The sequence below is a fragment of the Lasioglossum baleicum genome, chromosome 5, assembly GCF_051020765.1.
Source record: "Lasioglossum baleicum chromosome 5, iyLasBale1, whole genome shotgun sequence".
Lineage (NCBI taxonomy): Eukaryota > Metazoa > Arthropoda > Insecta > Hymenoptera > Halictidae > Lasioglossum > Lasioglossum baleicum.
Window position 1 is genome coordinate 14,921,485 of NC_134933.1, and position 23,889 is coordinate 14,945,373.

General features: G+C 43.3%; 1 protein-coding gene across 2 annotated transcripts in view; it reads right to left on the reverse strand.

Annotated features, from left to right (window-relative positions):
• Positions 1-23,889, reverse strand: part of LOC143208896 (uncharacterized) — a 141,292-nt gene that overhangs the window by 14,552 nt on the left and 102,851 nt on the right. For both annotated transcript variants that reach the window (XM_076423830.1, XM_076423828.1), the window contains exons 3-5: positions 23,008-23,152; positions 3,976-4,098; positions 1,991-2,179 (exon numbers count right to left, since the gene is read on the reverse strand). In XM_076423830.1, the coding sequence (XP_076279945.1) occupies positions 1,991-2,179; positions 3,976-4,098; positions 23,008-23,152 (457 nt within the window). The remainder of the gene's footprint in view (positions 1-1,990; positions 2,180-3,975; positions 4,099-23,007; positions 23,153-23,889) is intronic.

Genomic DNA, 23,889 nt, shown 5'->3' on the forward strand with positions numbered 1-23,889 from the left:
GTACCCGGGGCGGCTGCAGACCGAAGTTTCGATTCTGTAGGATGAATGGTTCAGGAGTTATGCTTGATTAAAGTTGAGCAATCTGCAGTGTTTTTGACAGGTAAGGGCGCCGCCATATTGGTTTGTAGTGACTACCACCAGCCGCTCACCTTGCCGCCCTCCCCACGACCTAATCACCAACTAACTACCACCTAGCGGATCTGCTTACCTGTCAAAAATTCTAAAAAATGCACAAGTTTAAGCAAGCATAACTTCTGAACCTCTGATTCTACAGGATCGAAACTTCGATCTGCAGCCGCCCCGGGCACAAATCTACTGGATTACATACCAAATACATCATAATTTATAGGAGAAACGCGTTGGTGTAAAAATAAATTTTAACAACAATTTTCTTTGCTATAAACAATTCTGCGGCAAGTATCTTTTACAAATGTCCACCGATCCAGAGGTGTATAGATTCAACCTATTACTTCTTATACATCCTGTACAGTCATACATTCCGACGTCGCATAGTATTTTTTCGATGCAATGCTAAAAATTCAAATTTTCGAAGTATTGAATCTGAAGGAATTTATGTCATAAAATAATTTTTTTGAATGTATTGCTAAGAGTCATGCGTCAAATAAAATAGAAAATATCTATACATTTTTTCAGACTTGTGACAGTCTAATCAAATTCGTTTCACGGTCTTACTAGCGAATTCACTTGCGCATTTTATCGCAGAGATAATATTTAAATCTCAGTCTCGCGGCATCGATTGTTTCCAACGTTATTGTTATTATCGAAGAACAGGATTGACCGTATCCAGTAAACTAGCGCGAAGTTGTTCGGAACGTTTATTGAGTTTAACCCGTGTTCCCGTTAAATTAATCTCGCGCAAAATTAATTAGTCGTCGCTTTGATAAATTAATACGCGGCACACTATAAAAGCGTGGGATAGGTACTGTTTCCGTGGCGCGTTCATCGCGCCAAATTATACAAAGTTTACGAGCTACAAACGCATAGATGCATCCTTCATTCATTGGCTCGACCCGTCTGAAGGCGTAACTTACAAACTAATTGAACGGAAACTCGTTTAACCGGTCGAAAAATATATCGATATCAAAACACAAGGCCCGTCCACCTTCCTGCTTTTCTCGCACGAGGAACAAACAAGAGGTGTGCAAATTTAGTTCCAATTTCCGCTTGGTATCGTCCAAAATCTGCATACAGCGATGGCCATTCACTTATGTACAAGTGATACTTTAAATATCACATGGCTTAGCTTTCTGGGAAGCTTTCAAGAATGTCTGAACAATATTGTCAGAAAAATTTCTACTTTCCATTCTAAAGTCTCGAAATAAATAAAAGTTTGGTGACTTTGTCGGTTATGTTATCCACAGGCTACCATTCTGAACAAGATTTCTCTCTAAGGATTTCGTCAGTTAGCCTTAGTTTACGAGATAATTGCAAAAAACTTAGGCTAGAGTTCTGACTTAATTATACTCAGCGTCAGGACACCAAAAATGTTAAAGGGAAACGTTGTTTAGACTTATAAGAAAAGTTTTGCGAATACATATCTCGTAAACTGAGGCCGACCGAGAAAAACTTCAGAGGGAAATGTTGTTCAGAATTCGGACCTTGACCCCAGAAATACACAAGTCAAACGAATGCTAGCAGAATTTTAGCAAATCGTCATAGAAAACGACGGTAACTACTTAATCGACTGTAACATATTTTATAATAGAGAGCAAATTAGAACTAAACCAAAAATTCAAGACTTTGCAATGTCCCAATATATGGCCGCCGCTGTACGTTTCAGGGTCTCTAATTTCGTCGAAAGTCGAGGTCCGGTTGCAACCCCTCCGCGCAACTCCGAGAAGTACGAAATCGCGTACGGATGGTGAAAAAGGCCGGAGGGTGAATGGGCTGCCGAGCAAAACTAAACAGCGACACAACATGGAGGATGGACTGTGTAGTGGTACATCAGAGTTGCTGTTTTTCGACTCACATGGGAAGCTGACTGGAGGATGAGTTTGGGCGTTGTGTGCGTTATGGGGATGCCTGGGGGTTACGACGCGTTGTCTCCAGAAGCAGAGAACCATCGCCGTCACCATGGCCGCTACGATCATGATCAGCAAAACCAGAGCGACCGCGAACCAGGTCGGCTGCATGCCCAGGATCGTTGATGCCTCGGAGTCTGAAACGGTGCATCACGATAATAATACGATAATAATTAGTCTGCGAAATACCCCGATTCCAACAAACAGGAGTTAATCCCGTGTTTTCTTAACCTGTTTAATGCCGTGTCCAATGTGGGTACAATACGTTGTGCAACCATCGCAATGAATTGAAATTTTAAAGGGTTGAACAGGAGAGAGAGGAGGAGCTCTAAAATAAAATTTTACCTCCGGGTGTCTGTTAATTACTGAGGTATTAAAATAAACTTTCGGTATGATATAACGGAGCTCCGTTTACATGAACTCCATTGACTTGTATTAAAAGCAGAGCATGGTTAACTGAGTTCCAGCTGAGCGAAATCCTCTTATATGAACGTCCTATTAAATGAACGAAAAATCATAGTCAATGGATGGGACACAGGTGAACTCCTATTGTATGAACCATTTGATTATGTGAATCAACTTATCTCTCGAAAGGTTCCCATAAATGGAGTTCTACGGTACATTGAAATCTGTCTATACAGACGTTACAAATACAATCGTCTTCTCGTTGGCTGAATCCATTTGAACTTTGAGGGGAAAGTCGGTACAGTAGAACCTCGTTCGTTGCAATCTGGTTTATTGCACTCGAGTCGTTTTGTACTAGCGATCCCCACCATAAGTTGCTAGAAGTTCTGGAACTCGTGGCGGGGGACTGTGCTGGTTACATGGCACAGAGCAAGGGAACTTCTTCCTCGTCGTCGCTGCGCGACCCCCACCATTAATTTTCTGGTCTCTCACTCTTCAGCATCACTACTAGCTTGACTGTATTTCCGGAGCCGGGCAGCTATTTCTTTCATAGGATAAAAGTCGAATGGTGCGGGACGCTGGTAGGCACTGAGAATAGGGAAAAGAAATAGTGTGCAGCCCATGAGCCTAGAGTTGCCAGATTAACACTTGTCCCCCCACTCTACCTTTCCCTTCTACAACGCTATTCCCCACGCTTCCCGTTGCGTTCCGACTCTGTCACGTGACTGATCCGGTGTACTAGCCAAGAGAGGGTAACGTTTTTCCCTCAATTCGTGCACCCTCCCCTGATCTGGCGACTCTGCATGGGCCGCCACTTCCCCGGCTCTGACATACACTACCGCTCGAAAGAATGTGGACACTTGCTCAATTCTCCTCCTGGAAGAACAAGAATCTTCAAGGGATTTAATTAAAATTTCATGCGATCTGCTTTATACAGTATTGGAGAATTTATCTGAGCACTAATTTATTAGTGGCCGCGATTTTTATGCATTTATAAATTATTATTTACTGCATAATTACACGTTTCTCTAGGGATTGGACCTAAAATATATGTTTGATTTTTGTTTATATCTTTCTGAACAATATACATTTGCTTGAACGCTAAAACAAGAACACATGTACTTCAAGGCTATCTGTTTACATCTGAAGCCTAGTTCCATATAACCAATTATAGTTGTTCTAAAAGAATTCTTAAAAAACACTTTTTCACTGAAGTTACACAAGCCTTCCTTAAGATACGTTTCTAAACATTTTCCGTGGTACGCAAACTTGAGCTCTGTGAACAATAAATATCATCTAATAACAATCAAATAGTACGTACACGAATTTCAACGATAAGCGTCCACATACTTTTGAGCGGTAATGTATAGGAGAAATACGGAGTGGGAAAGTAGAAAAACAATTTCTGTCCCGGTGCGTGTAACGTGCAACGTTCTACTGTTTACTCGTGTTCCAATTGAGAAGCGAATATTATTATGAAAAACGTAGGGTGTGTGTCCTTCGAATGAATGCTGGGTGGCGAACTTACTGGCACAGAGTTTGGAGATAGCCTCGTCGGAGCCATCGCCGCAATGATTCACACCGTCGCAGAGCAGGTCTTTCTCTATGCAGAATTCTTTCTCGGTGCACCGGAAGTCCTTGCAGGTGTGCTCTGGAAACGGAAGAAAAAAGAAATTGAACGTTAACCGTGCCGGAACAGGCAAGCCAAGAACCAGGTAGAAAAAAAGCATGGTGTTTCGCGGACAAGTGCATTGGCCTTGCGAAAGGGTTATGCACCCCTCGAGTCGAGGGCTCTCCGACAGGTGTCGAAGCTTCAACGATAGGCCAATTCTGAAACACGCGTCGCGCTTTTCGGCGACGAACCTCCCTCCGGCTATTTCTGCTGCGTCCGCGCTGTCATTTAGCTGTCCAACTACTTTTCACAGTTGAAAATTCAACTTTTATATTCTGCTTGCTTCTACGAATTAAGGAGCCATTAAGCCCATCTTCAAATCATTCAAAACGCTCATATGGTCCGGGAGTAATAAGCAATTTATTTGATTAGAGACGTTCATTTCACTTAAAAATATCTTTACCCTTCTCAAGGTTCAGAAATACTTTGTTTCTTTTTCAATTATGTTATAAGGCGGATGTAACAGAAGTAAACCGAGCTCATCTCCTGGCTAGGAAGGCTGAGATGAAATAAATATGCGTGAGTATACCTTCACCTTTCTCATTTTTCAAATAGAATTCTAGGCAATTTATGAAACGTGATACTTCTCGCGGCTAAAGTCAAACCGTGCTATTTTTCGAGGCAATCTACCGAAATATGCTACCTTCCATCGCGGAAAAGCATAACGTGCATTTCTCCGTTGCCACGAATGAGAACATACATACTACTTTCCGAGACCGAAATCGAAACATACTGTTTCTCGTGGCCAGAAACAGCACTGTGTTCGTAAGGCAAGTAGAATGTGTTACTTTTCATAACGCAGAAATTGTTTCGAATCATAGTTATACGCACGTTATGCGGGGGATTATACCTGTATAGTAATTTTTAGCGATGCCTCAGAGGGGGCAGTCGAGCGCAAAAAGTTAACGTAGAAAACTGGACTTTTCCTCGAAATTGAAACGTGTAAAAAATGAGAAGTTCGTCGAAGATATCTCTGGCAGACCGTAACAAAGTGGCCGATGATGGAACGCGGGGGTAATGACTCCTCCTATTCCGGTTCGCAATTATAACTCTCGAGGGTGGTTCGGGATCGAAGGTAATAAAACGGGAAACGTAGGGTTAGAGGGATTGGCGCGAGAGAAATGGCTGGATGGAATCGAAGAAAAACCGGCGACCGTCGGCAACGGCCAGAGGGGGGGGGGGGAAGAGTGTAATTTTCTATAATTTAATAGTTGAAATTCTTTTCGCTTTTATCTTTCCCGTTTGTTCCTGGCCATTCCGCAGGATTCGAAGAATTCCTGAGACGGGAGGCAGAAAAAGTGGGAGGAGCGATGGGGCGAGTCCTGATTAAAATGGGATCGAGTTACCTACAAATCTTTCGCGACGTATCCTTTCGCAGAAATGAAACGAACCCCTCTGCCGATGTTGACTAAACGGTTCCGAGAGGGATTGTAATTTTTCAAGCGATTGCGCGAGTAACGCTGGATTCCTGTAATAATCGCCGTGTTGGGTAACTCGTTGGTTGTAAAACCGAGAAGGGGGTGATTCTACATATATATTCAGGGTGTCCCAAAATTCCTTCAACACCCGGAAATGGGAGGTTCCTGGCGTCATTTGAAGCGACATTTTCCTTAGCAAAAATGTTATCCGCAGCTTTGTTTAGGAGTTATTAACGAAAAACACGGACCAATCAGAGCGCGACCTAGACGCGTGTTGGTACAGTCGGCTAATAGACAGTTGGCACGCCGGGCAGACTGTGCTAACACGCGTCTAGGTCGCGCTCTGATTGTTTCGTGTTTTTCGTTAATAACTCTTTAACAATTCCGCGGATAAAATTTTTGCAAAGGAAAATGTTGCTTCAGATGACCTTAGGAACCTCCCATTTCAGGATGTTGAAGGAATTTTGAGGCACCCTGTATATGTATATCAGAGGATACTAGAATATATTATTCGGTTGGCAAGAAAGTGTTATAATTTCGGTATTTTAAGGTGAAATGAAACCCAATTTTGTTATTCAATATGTAGCTGTCGCAGCTTTATGAAAATAGCCAATAACTTTATTAAGCTACCAGAAAGATGGTATAAAAAGTAGTCGTACGCCTTTTAAAATAGAATAACTTTTTTACAATTGCACCAAACGACCTGATTTTTTATATTAGAAGCAATGGCTCACGAAATGATACGCAAAAAAGATTTTCCAAATAATTATGATTTACAAGGTCACATGCAAACATAAAAAGGGCATTTTTAAAAACTTTTTTATTTGGGCCCTTAATGTGTGTGTGAGAAAATTTCAAATACATGTGTTGCAGATCTATGTTCCTTATACACATACTGAAAATTTTATCTAAATCGGTTAATGCGGGAAGAAACGAAAGGCATTGAAAGATGTAAGAATTCTTAGATATAAGAGCCGAAAATCGTGAAAATCTGCAATTTTTACCATCTTTAAACGTTTATAGCTCATTGTAACGTTCTTGATTTTTACGAAATTTTCAGAATATGTTTAATTGACACGGATCTACAAAACGTATTTTTTAAATTCTCAATATAGGCCCACATAAAAAAGTTTTAAAATGCAACTTTTAGTATTTTTTCTACAATTCCGATCAATTACAATTTTTGAAAAAACTTCTCTTCACATCCTGTAGTAAGCTCCTAGCTTCAAAAAAAAAGTTCAAATCGTATAGTACAGTATTAAAAAAGTTATCGTATTTTTTTAGAGCGTCCGATTATTTTACTTTCCTCAAATTTTGAAATTCGATTATCTCGTAAATAAAGCCTGGCGCGAGAAAATTTTATTCTACATTTTGAACTAATTCTATAATGTAGAACCACCCCACTTACCGAGCACCCTGTATATTTTCGATCGAGCGAAACTTTGAACGCAAATAGAGTTTTGCGATTCTACCGAATGAAAACCCGCGAGGGGCTCGTTGTTAACTTTCCGCAGGGCATTATGGACTCTGGAACTACGCCACTTCCAAGACCGGGGTGCGTTTGAGTTCGGAACCTCGTAAATTCTGCAAATAAATTGGTTCCGAAGTCTATTTCGCGTTAAGCGCCCGTTAATTATTTGCCCGATCGCAGCCATACGTCCGTGACTTCTCCGGTATTTCAAGGATTCGATGGTTCCACGCCGCTTCTAATTCGTGTAAACAATTTCCAGGTTTGGTTCCGAGAATATATTTCTCCGCTGAAAATCGTCGCTCCGTCGTGTGTTTGATCGGGTGCGCCGCTAACGTCGATTCAACGAGCACACGAGGCGCAATTGTAGGTAAGTTCTCGGAACATTCCGCTTGATTACGGGGCACGAGGCTAACGGGTAGGCGGGGGTTTGCTTAACGACTATTGTTAATTTCATCGGTGTGCCGTGCAAATTAGAGCGGATTCGCGCTTTGGCGTTGTCCACCGTTAAATTATTAGGGGAATCGGGAGGTTAAATGCCGTCGCGTCGCTTCGGTAGAAATATTCCCTGTCGTTGGCGTTGTTTTCATCGATTAGTATGTATCGGCAACGATGCTAATGGCTGCTAACGACCCGCCACTGCAAATGGCGCACTTACAACGAGAACGTTCGAATTGCTTCGCACGGCTCCGACGCCATTACACCCGGCAAATGGGGGAACGCTATAATCTACCAAGAATCGATCGAAAAGTAATACCCTATGTTTTATTCATTTCCCGTCTCTCTCTCTCGACGGAATCTCTTGATCTTCCGGCAAACGAGTGATCGAGACTTCGCCTACTCCTCTCATGGAATTACCCGATCCGATCGCGCGCCGATCTTTCTGTAATTGATCGTGTGTACCGCTCCTTCTGTCCGTTCCTCGAGTAAGATTTCTTCCACTTTTCCAAATGGAACACGGAGTTCCATTAGTACATTGCATCGGGACTACAACTCCCCAACAATGGACCGCGATTAGAGTCGCGTGCTACGTGAAAAGACAGTTGCATTTGCTATGCGAACTTCCCAGGAGTTCTTCTGAAAGTTAACTTGGAACGCATTGTCCCCTCCTCGAAAGGATTAAGGGACCGAACGGTGAAACAAAATGGTCGTGTTCTTGGCCGTTCCGGTTCACGGTGCCGTCGAACATTCATCGTGTATACTCATGTATACCCGTGTACCCGAATAGTCCCGACACGACGACGTTCGCAGTGCAGCGATGTTGATGGTGATGGACAAATGGCGAAAATGGCGTTCGCGGCACGGAAGCGTCGCGCAAATGCATATAAACACATTAGTCGTTGGTAACGAGGCCGCCGCCGCCTCCACGCCGTTACCGTCGACGCTGCCTTGCTGCCGGAATTCTGACGCATGCAGGCTCCAGCGGAAACGGAATAGAGGCTGGGAACCTGAATCTTCGCACAAAGGTTGCGCCAGAGTGCTAGCTCGATGAATGCGCCCTGGCATGGGTGGCATCCCCATGGAAATATTCCCTCCGCCCCTAATTCCGTGTCGAGGTCGGTACACCGTCACGATGCGCATCCGTCTACGTATCGTCTCGGAAAAGTGGCATGACAAATTTCGTCCACTCCCCTCTTACGAAAAGAACACATTCGATCGTGTCCGTTCGCCTTTAACTACGGCTACTGTCAATAGACAACGCGACGGTACGAGACTTTCGTGAGATACGGCCGTCGTCAATAAGCGATTTGATGCCAGGAACGAGGGTCGCTTATTGACTTTCATTTATTTTATAAATAAGACGACAAGCTTAGAGGGACTAATTTTCTTAGCAAACGTATTTTTTATATAATATATAAGTGTAATTATATTAAAGGGGGGAGGTAATTATCCCGTTTACTCCCTCCAATTTTTGCCATTCTTATGTGCATAAATCATTACATATAGAATGTACTTCTGTTAATATATTTTTTGTATTTACGTTGATTGTAGATTGTATTTACGTCGTTATCGAGAAGTGAATCAATCAAGAGTAAAGAATAAGACTAGCACATTGAACAACGTCAGATCGACATTAACGTATTCATTCTTATCAAATGGAAGAGAATGAAAAAATGAGTAGTGTCGATGGTGTGCTGTTGTCGTTAAGTGAATGTACTTCTATTAATATATTTTTTGTATTTACGTTGATTGTAGATTGTATTTACGTCGTTATCGAGAAGTGAATCAATCAAGAGTAAAGAATAAGACTAGCACATTGAACATTAACGTATACACTCTTATCAAAGGGAAGACGAAGAGAAAGTCGGTATTGTTCTGTTGTCGTTAAGTGGATTTTTATTCAGATACATACAATGTGAAAATGTCGATGCTGGTCTAATGGCGTTCAAACATCGTGCCGTTAAATGGACCAACGACCTTTGAACATATCTCGATATTAAAATGGTCGAGTTATCTCTGCTTTGGATAGATGAAAAGTTTATTAGAACGATGGCCGATCACGCTATCATATTTTTCAAGTTTCTTTTCGGTGTTGTATTCCCTCCGCTCGATTCATCCTCGCCGATTCAGCTAATGCGCTGTATAAGCACGCAATGCATTTCATGAATGAGCCGCGGTTCGTTTGCTCGCGGAATCGTTCCCGCTTCCTGAACGAAAGTACGGTCTCAATTCACTCGAAACGACCGAGTTATCCTTTCTTTTACGAGTCCAACGGCCAAGAATATTGACTTTTCTTCCAGCGATGTGAAAACGGCCTCGGCATCGTGATCCTTTCGCATCGACTCTAACAATCCGTAACCAACCCCCTTTCGCACATTTCCTCTTACGAGTGCAATGTTGTTGCCGTTAATTGTCCGTGGCTGATCCGATTGACCGTTCGTACTGCTGTGTTTGCACTGCGTGTGATGACTATGCGGTTCAAGTTCGGACGACGATCATCCCAAGCGGAAGGAAAGAAATTCTATCAGTGACTATATTTCAAACCATGTACAATGTACAGTCCCAATAAGCAATCTGCTCTTGATCTGCTATGGATTTGCCATCGAAACTTGTTGGAACTCCATGCCAAATCGAGGGCAGACCCTGTCCTCGTGGAAAGGGCGGGTCGGTCGCACTAAAAGCGGAGTACTAATCTTGCTTTAACACTAAACCTACCCCCACCGGTCGAAATGACCGGTTCCAGACTTATTATTTTACAATTATTGAAATAATAAAAATGATTCTATAAGAATTCAAGCAAAAATTCGAAATAAAATCAATCTTGTCATTTTTATAAGGGAACATGTACCAGTTACATTTCAGTTTTAAGGTTTGGTAGGCGGAGTTCGGCAAAAATTTTATTTCAATAACAATTTCGAACAAAGTGGGTTTACAAACCACTTGGAAAAAATCTACTTTATCCGAAATTTTTGTTTAAATAAAATGTTTGCCCCAACTCTGTCGGTAGGTTTAGAGGGGAAAGATTAAGATCTGTAAATATGGAAATGATTGAAAACACATGGAACTTAAAATTATATAATCTAGAGATTTATATAAATAAAATTCAAAACCATCCCCACCGGAGCGCCCACTGCCCGTTTCCGGGCAACGAAGAACTGTCGCTGCACGGAAGAAACGTTGGTGGGAGAAGCAAGCGTTTGAGGGGTCCCAATCGTGCCCAGAACAGCTCTGCAGATACGCTTCGCGAGAAAAACGTCGCTTTACGAGCAGGATCTCCTCGATACGAGAACGTTTGATGAACTTCGCTAGAATTTCCCAGGATTTATCACCTGCTCGATTGACAGCCGCTATCCCCTTTTCCGCTAACCACCGGAATCCATTGTAATTATTTGCCGGTGGATCCGTAGCCCGCAGCTCGGCTCGGTCGGATTAATATTGCATTAACGTTATCGATTTCAAAGGCATCGAAACCGGTGTCCGGTCGGGAATTTGTCTTCCTCTGTTTTCGACGAGATCTAATTCGATTATCGAATTTTGAGTTTTCATGCCGGCAAGAAACCACGACCGAGGGGAGGGGGGTGTCTATCTACCTGTCTACCTCGTTACAGTCGATAAATGACCCGACAAAGTAGATTACTGATTCAAGGAATATTTCAAACTTTTACCACTGTTAATTAAAAAACTTAACGAACGATTCGAGGAGCAAAGCATGGGGAAAAAGTCGGGAGATTCCTCATAAAACTTCTGCAACGCCTTCATAGCCCGCGTTAATCTTCTTCCGCGATAGCAACGGAAGATACTGCGTAAATCGTTGATGAAGCAATTTACATGAACCACGAGAGATAACGCTGAAAACGAGGATAACGCGGAACACGGAACAAGCTCAAAGGAGCTTTAGAAGCGTTGAACAGCTTTCCATGACGCGCCGAACGTTCCTTATGTTATTATGAAAGTGCATCAACCGGAATTCCGGAACTATGCTCTGGGGCTTTGTCCGTACGAAAAACGCGAATCCCGGCGAAATAAAAACACGACGCATACATTGTCGGAGCTTCCTCCGCCTTAATTCGTCCAGTTAACCGTCGGGCCGGGCGATTCGTTAATTAGCATTTCGCCTCGGTGCCGACAGAACGAAAAACTGCGATTAAATCTTGTTACGTAACAACTCACAAAGGTGAGACAAGAGAGAGAGAGAGAGAGAGAGCGAGAAAAACTAGAGAGCTATTTAATGAGTTCCGTCTGAATTTAGCAGTCCATTAACAATCTATTTAACGAATCTTGCGAACACGCGCGCGCGGGGTAATTAATTGGGCTTCCGGCCAGCTAAGGAGGTTTCCAGTTCCAAGGCGCGATTGTTTGCCGAGCGAATTCGAGTCTTTTCGCAGAAAAACACCGGTTCGACCTGGTATTTCCCCGAGCTCGGAAACGTGCAACGTTCCGCGAATCATTCTTCAAGATCAAGCGATCGAGATCGAAAGAAAAGTGTGTTGCGAACGTTTCTGCAATTTTTTGCCCAGCCGGGCTACTTTTTTAATATAGTATGTACCGGAACGCTGCTGGCTGGCTCCGCGCTTCTCGTTTCTCGACACGGACAGAAGATCGATGTCAACCTGCTTACTTTTTTCCCGCTCGGTTCGCGGCGATACGCCTTGGGAAAAAATGGTGTAAGCCCGGGATATTGAAAGAGGGAAAACGAATGCCCGAAAGCGGACGACACGTCGATGGACGGAATCGATATGCAACGTCTTGGCTGAAACGGAGAAGATTGAAAGTGCGTCCGAGAATTGAATCCGCGAGGGTGGAACAAGAGCCAAAAGGAGAATGGCGATTTTAAAGCGAAGAGAGCCAAGGGCTGTGGCAAGACATGTACACTACTGGACAAAATGATAGCGTCCGCTATCTCCAACCTTCAGAGGGCAGGACAGTCACTTTAATGGCTTTAGGCATTACTGTCTTAACTATCATTTACATACATTGGTGGACAAAATGATAAAGCACCGTTGTACACACACAAAATTTCATGTCGTGAAATCTCAGTGGAAACGAATTACATTCACGGATGAAAAGAAACTAAATTTGGATGGTACAGATGGGTACAAGTACTATCTCCATGATTTAAGAAAGGAATCGGCTATAGAGGAATCGGCTATAGAGGAAAAATGGAAATAAAATTTATTCAAAGCCGTATGAATAGTGCTGGCTACTTAAATTTAATTAAAGAGCAAATTGGAACATATGCTCGCAGAATTGCTGTCAGAAAATATATATTTCAGTAAGATAATGCAGCTATGCACATACTGCCCGCATAGTAAAAAATTATTTCAAAGCGCGGAAAATATAAAGGTTTTGAATTGGCCTGCAAGATCTCCTGAGCTAAACATTATCGAGAACGTTTGGAGAAGACTGTCAAGAATATTATACAAAGGTGGAAATCAGTACAGTACAGTATCCGCGTTGAAATCAACAATTTTAGAAGCTTGGGAAAGCATACATCAAAATGATAGAAGCAATCTATATGTATATGTCGGGACATGACGGAAGCGACGCAACCCGTTGACAGAGACGCGTAACGCTTGTTTATTGTAAAAGACAATTATGTTATCTCTTGGAATTATACGTCCGTGTACGACTAAGTTTAGTTTTAAGAATAACGGTTTGGAGATTTCGGTTATGCGTTTACGGTCGAACGGCTGCGAGTCAGATGCTTGACCGTACCTTAGTAATTGCCCAGCGAAAAGGCAATAAAACGTTTCCCGTTTACCTGCATCCCTCATCGTGCGCGGCGCAAGGAGAGATGCGAGATAGGGTCCCTGGAAGGGATGGGCTGGGGCCTTGTTGAACGTGACCACGAGGGGCAGAACGTTTTTGGCTGCGCTACAGTGAAGAGCGTTTGAGTTTGGTGGACAGCTAGTCGTCGCGAGTAGAAGCGAAAGAGTCAGACGTGAGATCGTGTAAGGAGATTCTGCCAGCCTCGTGGGCTCGTTGACGTGTCTCGCCGTTGCGTTACGGGTCGAGGGTTGTGGTGTTTAACGGTGATCGTTGTTTCCCGGTTTATTTAAGTCCGCGCGTGCGAAGACAATGAGTGATCCGGTCCGATAGACCGGAACTAGCGGGTCCGAGGGAGAATCTTACCGATCAGCCTCCGACATCAGAAGTGGGATTCGAACGGAACACGTCCGAGAACGATGGGACAAATTGGAAACTCATGTTCGAGATGTTATTGGGACGGATGCAAGGTCCAATAGTGCAGCGACCAGTATCCACAAAGGCCCGGATATTTTTGCCAGAGTTCGACCCCGACAATGCAGACCACAGTGCGAAAGCTTGGTGCGGAACCGTAGACGTTTGCCTCGCGGAGCGACGGATACAAGGCGGTGAATTAATTATGGCATTAAACAGGGCGCTGAAAGGTAGTGCGTCCGCGTGGATGGCACAAGTAATTTATGCGGGCGTGGACTGGAGTGAATTCAGAAAAATGTTCCTGGCCGAATATGACACCTTCGAAACCCCTGCCGGTGCAATGATGAGGATCAACGGGGGGAAACCACGAGATGGCGAGTCTATGCCCTCGTACGCGAACCGAGTCCTGGCTGCGTTTACAAATTTGTACACGACAATGTCAACGGAGCAAATCGCTATTGCTTCAACGTTGGCACATTGCGTGCAAATAGATCCTCGGCTGCAGCGCGTTGCGTTTACTACGAAAATTGATAACAGCGCTTCGTTAAAAAAGGAGCTAATGGCCTTCGGTTTCCGTAAACGGTCAGCTACCACCGACGGAAAAGATCCAAAGGCAACGGAAATCAAGAAGACGAGGAGTGGCGTCACATGTTTTTCATGTGGCAAGGAAGGACATAAGGCTACGGACTGTCATTGACGCCAAAGAGCGACACGGATGCTAGGACCCAAGCCTGGTACGAGCGGAGACAAACGCGGACCACCGCAAAAGCCGGTTACTTGTTTCAAGTGCGGAGAGGACGGCCATATTGCTCCACAGTGCAAAAAGGAGGATGGAAGATCGCATCCAAGGGTATCCATGGAACGGCGGATCAACCTGTGCAGTATCGCGCCGGTAACAGCAGAACTTGCGAAATCGGGTGAGATCTAAGATTTTTGTTTCGATACGGGTGCGGAACGCTCTCTGATAAAAGAATCAGTAGCGAATAAATTTTCCGGTAAGCGATTTGAAAATCTAACAAGGTTAATTTGTCTGGGCAACGCCAATGTGATGAGTAGCGTACAGATACTGTCTCAAGTGATCATACTCGATCACAGCGTCGAAATTCTTTTCCATGTCGTACCGGGTGAACATTTGAACAGTAGTATTTTGATTGGTCGCGACTTAATAGCGCAAGGGCTTTCCGTTGAAATTTCGGCAAATAACTTTATTCTAAAGCGGGACAAGTTGATAAAGATTTGTGAAGTCGGCAAGAAGATTGATAACTTTAACAGTATTGACACGGGTATAGTCGGTCCCGATAAGGAAGCACTGATCAATTTGTTGAATGGATTTTCCGAATCGTTTGTCAACGGTACGCCTACGGACAGGATAAATTCGGGAGAGCTACTAATAAAGTTAATAGACCCTAATCGTACCGTGCAACGACGACCATACCGACTTAGTCCCAACGAGAGGCAAACCGTAAGGGACAAAATCAGCGAGCTCTTGTCGGCTGGGATCATTAGGCCCAGTAGTTTTCCGTTTGCCAGTCCCATAATTCTCGTAAACAAGAAATATGGTTCCGACCGTTTATGCGTTGATTATATTATTGAGAGCTGAACAGTAATACAGTCCCCGATAGGTACCCCTTACCGCTTATAAGCGACCAAATCCAACGGTTAAGCGGAGCACAGTATTTTACGACATTAGATATGGCGTCGGGTTTCCACCAAACCCCTATTCATAAAGACTCGATAGGGAAAACTGCATTTTGTTCCCCCGGATGGTCAATACGAGTATTTATCAATGCCGTTCGGGCTTCGCAATGCTCCTTCAGTATTTCAAAGGGCCATAAACCGAGCCCTTTCTGAACTCGGAAACACGTTTGCAGTATGCTACCTGGACGACCGTTATGATTCCGGCCGACTCTATACAGCAGTCCCTAGAGAGGTTACGAATAGTGCTAGAGAAATTAAAATTAGCGGGATTCTCACTCAATTTAAATAAATGTGCATCCCTAAAATCGCGTGTTATAGTAAGAGAACCTCTGACGCCGAATCGCGATATCACTCGTATGAGCTGGAGACGTTGGCCGTAGTTAATGCCATAAAGCATTTCCGACACTTCTTGCAAGGAAGACAATTTCTAGTTGTCACAGACTGCAACTCGCTTAAAGCAACTCGCGTACAAAAATTGATCTTACTCCCCGGGTACACAGATGGTGGGCGTTCCTTCAGGCATATGATTTCGACATCATATACCGAGAAGGAAAGCGCATGAGCCACGCGGATTTATTCTCGCGAAACCCATTACCGACCAATGACAGTCATAAACGAGTTGAACAGAAACGGGTTAATTTAGCCGAAATATCGGAGAATCGGTTACAGGCTGAGCAACGACGAGATGACGGACTGAACAAAATTATTTCTCGGTTAGAAAACAATGAAATGGATTCTGATACTGCTAGGACATATTTGTTAAAATCGGGAGTTTTTTTGCATAGAAAAATACAACGTGAGAAACGCAGTCAATATTTGCCCATAGTCCCTGTACATTTTGGATGGTCCGTAATTAATAATATTCACGAGTCCATTATGCATCTTGGTTGGAACAAAACATTAGAGACGACTTATCAACATTACTGTTTTCCTAATATGTCTAAGTACGTTAGTAAATTTGTCGAAAAACTGTATCACTTGCAAATTAGCAAAGCCTCACTCGGGTAAAACGCAAGCCGAGTTGCATCGCATCCCAAAGGTAAGCGTACCGTGGCATACGATTCGTGTCGATGCTACTGGAAAACTTAGCGGCAAAAATAACGTAAAGGAATATGTGTTTGTGTTCGTCGAAGCGTTCACCAAATTTGTTATTTTACGACATACAATCAGTATAGACGCGGCTAGTGCCATTAAAGCAATAAATTACTGTGTAAATTTGTTTGGGGCTCCGTCCAGAATCAAGGTCCTTGCAGACTATACCAACAATGCGGCTACCTGCACCGCGCCGCTGTGTATTACAATGGTGATGCGGCGGGTCGTCGGTACGGCCTAGTATCCGCATCCCCATTGAAATACACAGAAGAAACCCAAAACGGCCTAGCGGCGCGGTGCAGGTAGCCGCCGTGTCGGTATAGTCTGCAACGACCCTTATTGCCGACCAGGGCAGATGTTTCGCAGGTAGTAACTTTCGTGACTTCTGCGAGACCCACAATATTGACCTGCACCTAATCGCTACGGGTACGTGTCGTGCCAATGGTCAGGTAGAAAGACCGATGTGTACGCTTAGAAATATGCTAACAGCGGTAAAACTAAATAATAGCAAGTCCTGGCAAGAGTCTCTTGAAAGTGTCCAAGTAGCATTGAATTGTACAGCAAATCGTACTACCAGGCACAGCCCCTTAGAATTGCTTATAGGCAAAGTTGCCAGACCAATGTCTTTATCAGTCGTTAATAACGAGGATGAAGAATTAGACCTTTCGGATATCAGAGAACAAGCGACCCAAGCGATCGACCGAAACGCCGCGACAGACAAGACACGATTCGATAGTAGTAAAGCAGAAATTATTAGATTTTCGGTCGGAAACTACGTTCTTATAGAAAATCACGAATCAGACGAAATTGGATGCTAAATTCCCCGGTCCGTATAAGATAGTAGAAGTTTTGCCTAATGACAGATACCGTCTGAAGTCTATAAATGGCGATAGAGTACTTAAATATGCCCATGAGCGATTGAGATTAATGCCTGATAGTTCTGTTCCAATAGAGCTTGATATACGTAGTAATTGTAGCGATACGGAATTGACAGAACGTGCCGGTGCCGGCAATGACAACAGTGAGGAAAGAAACATGTGAAACTCCATGCGTCGTGCTTATTAGTCGTAAGCCATTATTCCCAAATCCAGTTTAGCTGGTGAAGGAGGCGGGGCGATGTAATGGCAGGCGATGGATGTGTTTGGTCATGTTGATGACTGTGAGATGAGTGATCACATGGTTGATCAAGAGTCACGTGGTGACTGTGAAACTCCATACGTCGTGTTTATTAGTCGTAAGCCATTATTCCCAAACCCAGTTTAGCTGGTGAAGGAGGCGGGGCGATGTAATGGCAGGCGATGGATGTGTTTGGTCATGTTGATGACTGTGAGATGAGTGATCACATGGTTGATCAAGAGTCACGTGGTGACTGTGAAACTCCATACGTCGTGTTTATTAGTCGTAAGCCATTATTCCCAAACCCAGTTTAGCTGGTGAAGGAGGCGGGGCGATGTAATGGCAGGCGATGGATGTGTTTGGTCATGTTGATGACTGTGAGATGTGTGACCACATGGTTGGTCGGTTGCCACATGGTTGGCTTTGTTTTGCTGTGTCCAATGGTGGACACAGTATTTGGCAGTGTTGTCTTGAGCTCACTGTGTGTCAGAACCGCTTGGCCGAACTGTCTATTTCATGATACCGAATGTATTTCAATATGTTTTGTTGAGAATTTGATAATGCTTCAACACAGAGTACATATGGAGGGCACGGCAATCTCTCAGGGCTCAATCAATATTTTTTTTTTTTTGTCAGGATGGACGAACGGGAAACATAGGTGATATTTCTATTACAGACTTATAAACTCGTTGTAACTGCACACGAGGACGCGTGACAGTCAGGAGGGCCGTGTCGGGACATGACGGAAGCGACGCAACCCGTTGACAGAGACGCGTAACGCTTGCTTATCGTAAAAGACAATTATGTTATCTCTTGGGATTATACGTCCGCGTAGGACTAAGTTCAGTTTTAAAAATAACGGTTTGGAGATTTCGGTTATGCGTTTACGGTCGAACGGCTGGGAGTCAGATGCTTGACCGTACCTTAGTAATTGCCCAGCGAAAAGGAGTTTCTGGATTTTTCGATAATTTCGTTACTGCATTTTAAACTTGTAGGTAGGATCCCTTGGCTGCGAAGCTTTCCTTTCCCTATATGCGTGAGCTTATAATTATTGGAGCCACCGTTCTTCATTGCTTGACAATAAAGCAATTGATTTCGATCAGCGGATGAAATTAGAAAAATAGTTATAATTCGTAATAATTAGGTTAACCTAAAAATTGAAAGATGTGTCAGAACAAATGACAAGTGTCAACATTGACTTTGATTGAAGGCTTCGCTATTTTGCGCTAGAAAATAACTTACAGCTGCATTCGCCAATAATTCCCATTTAAATATTCACTTGCTACTATTATTATGGGCCAGAGGAAGTATAATTATTTCAGAGAACGGTTGAGCTTCGACTCACGCTTTCCTTTGTACTTTTTATCCTCTCTTGTGGCGAGTAGAGTACGACGCGATGAAAAAAGATTGTTGACCTTTTGACCTCAAAATTAATTTTGCTGCAGCTCTCTCTTACATCAATCTCCACCGTACCATTGTACGTACGCTGGTGGTCAAAGTGACAAGGCACCTCAAGGTTTTTAGCAATGGACATTCATTTGTACATATATACACGTAGAAAGTGAATGTACAACAAAATAAGCTACTAACTTTTATGTAATACACTAAAAACTAAATAACTCGTTCAAACCATTTATTATTTCCACAAAAATCGACTTTCAGTGTGGGCAAAATGATAAGGCACACACTTTGAGCATAAAATAAGAAAAAATTATTAGAATTCAATAAAATTACACAATTTTTGGCAGTTTTAGTAATGCGAAGGTTGCCCGTTACGTTGTACCACTTCAATCATTCTTCTTGGTAAACTTCTTCTATACATATGCAGAAAGTAGAATTGGTTGATCATGGTCAGACGCGTCAGACGATTCCTATGCAATAGCACGTGTATTCGCTGCATTTTTAAACTCGGTGTTCTCGAAAACAAAGCGTCGAACAAAAAAATGTTATTCCTTTTATTCTACTTATTTTTACGTTTTTACTACAGGACACGCTACTAATCCAGTACTGGCAGAGAGGGGGTAACTTTATCCGCCCTCATCTGTCGATTCTGAGTTGGGCAGCCCGGAGTACACGATATTAGCGTGATTCTGCGCGAACTTTTGCACAGAATAGTTCGAATCGAAGCTAGTGTTCCGGGTCGCGTCGATCAAATTACCCGACTCTTGGTAATTCCATCGTGATGGAAACGAGTTTCGCCGCAAATATACATAAACCGGGCGGCGCGTTGAGAGGCTAATTTGTTAGTCGGCAACACACACCGTGTTGCCAGCCAGCGGAAGTTAGAGTTGCCAGCGTTAGAAAATTCTGCGGCCGAAACTAAATTATGAACCGCTTTGACTCGAAAATTACACCGTGCCGATAATTTCGTTCTATTTTGCATGTAAATGAAGCGTAGCCCGGGGAATATCGGCGAGAACTTCCGCGATTGTTTGACACCGAGTTTTACTTGACTTTTAGCGGGACTGTCAGCTTTTCGAACCGTAACATGCGGGGTCGTTTTGCATTATTACCGGGCCAGTCGGTTCTCGATCCCGATAGCTGTTCATTTTTCGGAACACAATCGTTCATCGAATATTTAACAGCGGATAAAAGCGTGTCGAGTCCATTGGGCTCGACCGGCAACCTTCCTCCAGAGAAACTTCTAATTGAAATTAAAGATTAAAGAGGCTCGGGGTGTCCATTACCGGCAAAGACTACTAGCGCGCTTAATTGATTTTCCAAGACCCGTATAAATAATTAATTATAATATTTAGAAAAAGGCTCTCCCCAAGTTTCCTTGCGAATTCAATCGAAACCAGTCTCTCGTTCGTTCTTTTCTACAAACGACGTTTGTAGTTTTCCCTTCGACAAAATGATAATGTGTATTGGACACATATACACATGCGTTAGATACACACAGTATGGATATTTCGAATTGTTTTCCATTTGACGTATAACGAGCGACTAAAAATCGAAAATCAACTTTTGAGAGGCCGTTGTCCAGGCGAAATAACCTTCCAAAATGTTGCGTTGAAATGACCGTGGAAACAAAATTGTTGAAACTCTGTATTCGGTGTTTCTAGACAAGAATTTTCTCAAGTCATAACAATAAAGAGACTTTGAAAAATTGTTCAGAGGCGTAAAGGTAGAGAATTCACCCTTTAATTATTTTACACAAAGTTACAGGAGTGCAAAGGTCGACAATTTTTAGCCTTAGCATTAGCCACCACTTCCATCCCAGCTCGTGGTGACACGTGTCCCAGCCGCGTCCAGAAGCTTTCGTGATTCCGGACAGTTTGAGATTTCTCGTGTTACACAGCAAGCTCCGTGCAAAGCCCAAACTAGAATACCGTTTCGCAGTTTCCGGATCGATGCCGGGCGACTATTTCAATCTCATCGACTCTAATTTCAGTCGTGAAAATGTTCGTTTCGCCTAGTGAAGCGCGACAGCCCGGCTCTCTCTCGGACCTGTTCCATGTTTTCGAGTGTTCACGTTTAATGGTTGAAAAAGTAGGTACGCTTGCAATGCTGATCGGTTGTCGATTGTTGCGAATAAAACGATTCTCTTGACCTTAAAATGCCGAGCACGCCGATAAATCTCTGAAAAATGCTAAACAAACTTGTTCGACGGCGGATAAGGGTGGTTGTTGTTAACTGGAAACACACCGGTGCGCGGTGGAATAAAGGAGATTTTTTTTTTTTTAGTAGCCTGATGATCGATGCTGGGTAAAGGAGCTTGCAAATCTGTTTCGCAGAGATCCAGGCAGGCGAGCTCCGTGCTTTCTCTCTCGTCTGATGCTGTACAACACTGGTACTTTTCAACCCGAGCCGAGAACCGGGAGCCAGGCAGGAAAATTCGAGTTGGAAGCGAAACGTCGCGTTTAATTTATCACGGAGTTTCAGCGTTAGAATTTCACCGAGATTTCCCGGACGACGATCTTACTCGTTTCCAACTGGGAACGGGCAGAGAAGCGAATTTTCTACGGCCGGATGACAGTATTATCTTTCGCCATGGCGTTGCTGTTAATTTAAAATTACCGGGGGCATTGAAACCGTTCCAGAAAATAACGAGTCCCGGTGATTCGAACGCCGTTAATAGGGAATGTTGTTAACTTACTGTTTCCACGTTTATTCCCGTCCTCGATTCTCTACGAGTTTTAGCTCCTCCTGCAATATTTACTCGGTCGAATTTGTTTCCGTTTCAGTCCTGTAATTGGCTACTCCACTCTTTCGTAACAACAGTCTCGCGAGAGCGCAATTTCATCTCGCGTGCTTCTTCGCATCGATAAGCTGTTTTCCACTAGATTTTATTCTCGGAATTATTGCTCGTTGACGCGGTCGCCGCGTTTTCGAAATGAATTTAAACGGGGAACAACGGGGAGTCTTATCAGCAACGTAACAATGGAAAATGTTCCGCGACGAATTTCTCTCTCCCGCCCGGACTCGCCGAGTCCTTTTTTTTAATCACCGGGCATTAACTACTTCATTAAGCGCAACCAACTCGAGCGGAACATTCTCAAAAGAGGGCTTTCTCGAATCGGGGAAAGAAAGGACGGCCGCTCTACTTTCTTGCGGAAAGACACTCGAAACTGAAACTTCTTTCCAACTCATTTGCATCGTAATATTCGCAAATACCGGGGGGAAATGTGTCTTCTCGAAAAATTGTAGTTCGGTCTACGAGACATCAGGCTGTTAACTATGAAACTTGACAGATAAAACATGAACTTTCTTCATAGTTTTGGCAAATAAGAATTAGTTAGTTTTCATCGAAGTGTGCATTCGTGTTATCTACACAGCACGAGCCGGCTCTAACACTGTATAGTAAAGTCCCATTCTAAATCCGACGGATGAGACAGTAGAAAACTTCTTTATTTTTCATTATTTTTCATGGGACTTTGATTAACATGTTCGTGGCATTTTTCTAATGAAAATAATACTAAGTATGATATGATTCCGATGTTATTTACTTGTGTGATGAACGAAATGCCACGAATATGTTAGTTAAAGTTCCATAAAACGATAATGAAAAATAAAGAAGTTTTGTTATTGGATTAGTTATGTTCACACTTCTCGGACACTGAGGCCTCTAAATAGTATCCGATCCCGATCTGTGTGACGACACAGAACCGAGAATTTACTTAGATTGGGACACTTTATACTGGAGTTCCACAGCGGACATGTTCAAATGTAAATTACACGAATTTTCGACTGTTCTCTCCATAGTTCTATCCAAATGGATCACCCGATGAAACGAATAAAGATATTTTAACGGTCAATATAGCAACTGAAGAGCAAGAACACGTCTTTCACACTGAACTAACACGCGAGAGATAGTACAATGTTAAAGGTTGCTTTTTGACATTCGTTAAGTTGCATACTTGGCGACCAAGATATTCGGTGAAATTGTCTAAACGTGTCCGCGGATGATTCCTGTTTTGAAGCTGAAAAAGTAAATGTACAAGTGGAACTACATGAGAGTAGAAAAGTACTCACTCGGATCCTTGACGGCAGTGATAACGAGACGGAAGCCATTTCCTTTAGTGCCCCAGGAGTCGGTGACGTATTTCAGCGTTACGAAGTTCGTGCGAGTATAAATCGCGCCCACCGTCTGGTCCGTGTTTTTACAAGACAAGTCCGCCTGTAAAACGAACAGAAAAAACGGCCGTTAGATGCAAACATCCTTCGCTGCCGCGCGTCTATCATCTTTTTCACAAGCGACATTTCTCAAGTATACAATCCACCCGAGGGTAACCGGGAACTGACGCACAGTGGTCGGAATCGCGAATGTAACGGGTTAAAATTCTTTGTACACCCACTGTAGGTTCTGATCCATATTAAAAGTGGGTATGATTCAATTTTTTATTACATGAAGACTTGTATCTCCACTCCAGCTTCCTTGCGATAATGTCACGTGACTAATCCGGCACTGGCAGAGAGGGGAACTGTTCCCTCCAATCATCTGACGACTCATGTGACTCGATGTTCGTCGGTGCAACAACGCAAAACAATCTCGAATGCATAGAACGTACCGTGGCGAACAAGAAACAGAACCTTTTTCTAAAAGGTTCCGCAAACTCTAATCTGCCTTTAAGGCGTCGGAAAAGGAATTTCTTAAAGCGTTCCATAAACTAAGCCCCGCAAACTAAGAGGATAAAAGTATGCGGTTTCCAGTCGAAAGTTTTAACGAGAGTCACGGTTACACTTTAAAGCTCGTTATTGCTGCACACGATACGTAAATCAACTTCTTATTCAACCGTGTGCTTCGAAGTTCGAAATCACGGAATTTCTAAATAGCCCGCACCCACCAAAAACTGAAATGCCCGGGGCGGTTTTTCATCGACGACGGTTCGTACATTAAACATCGCTACCGACTAC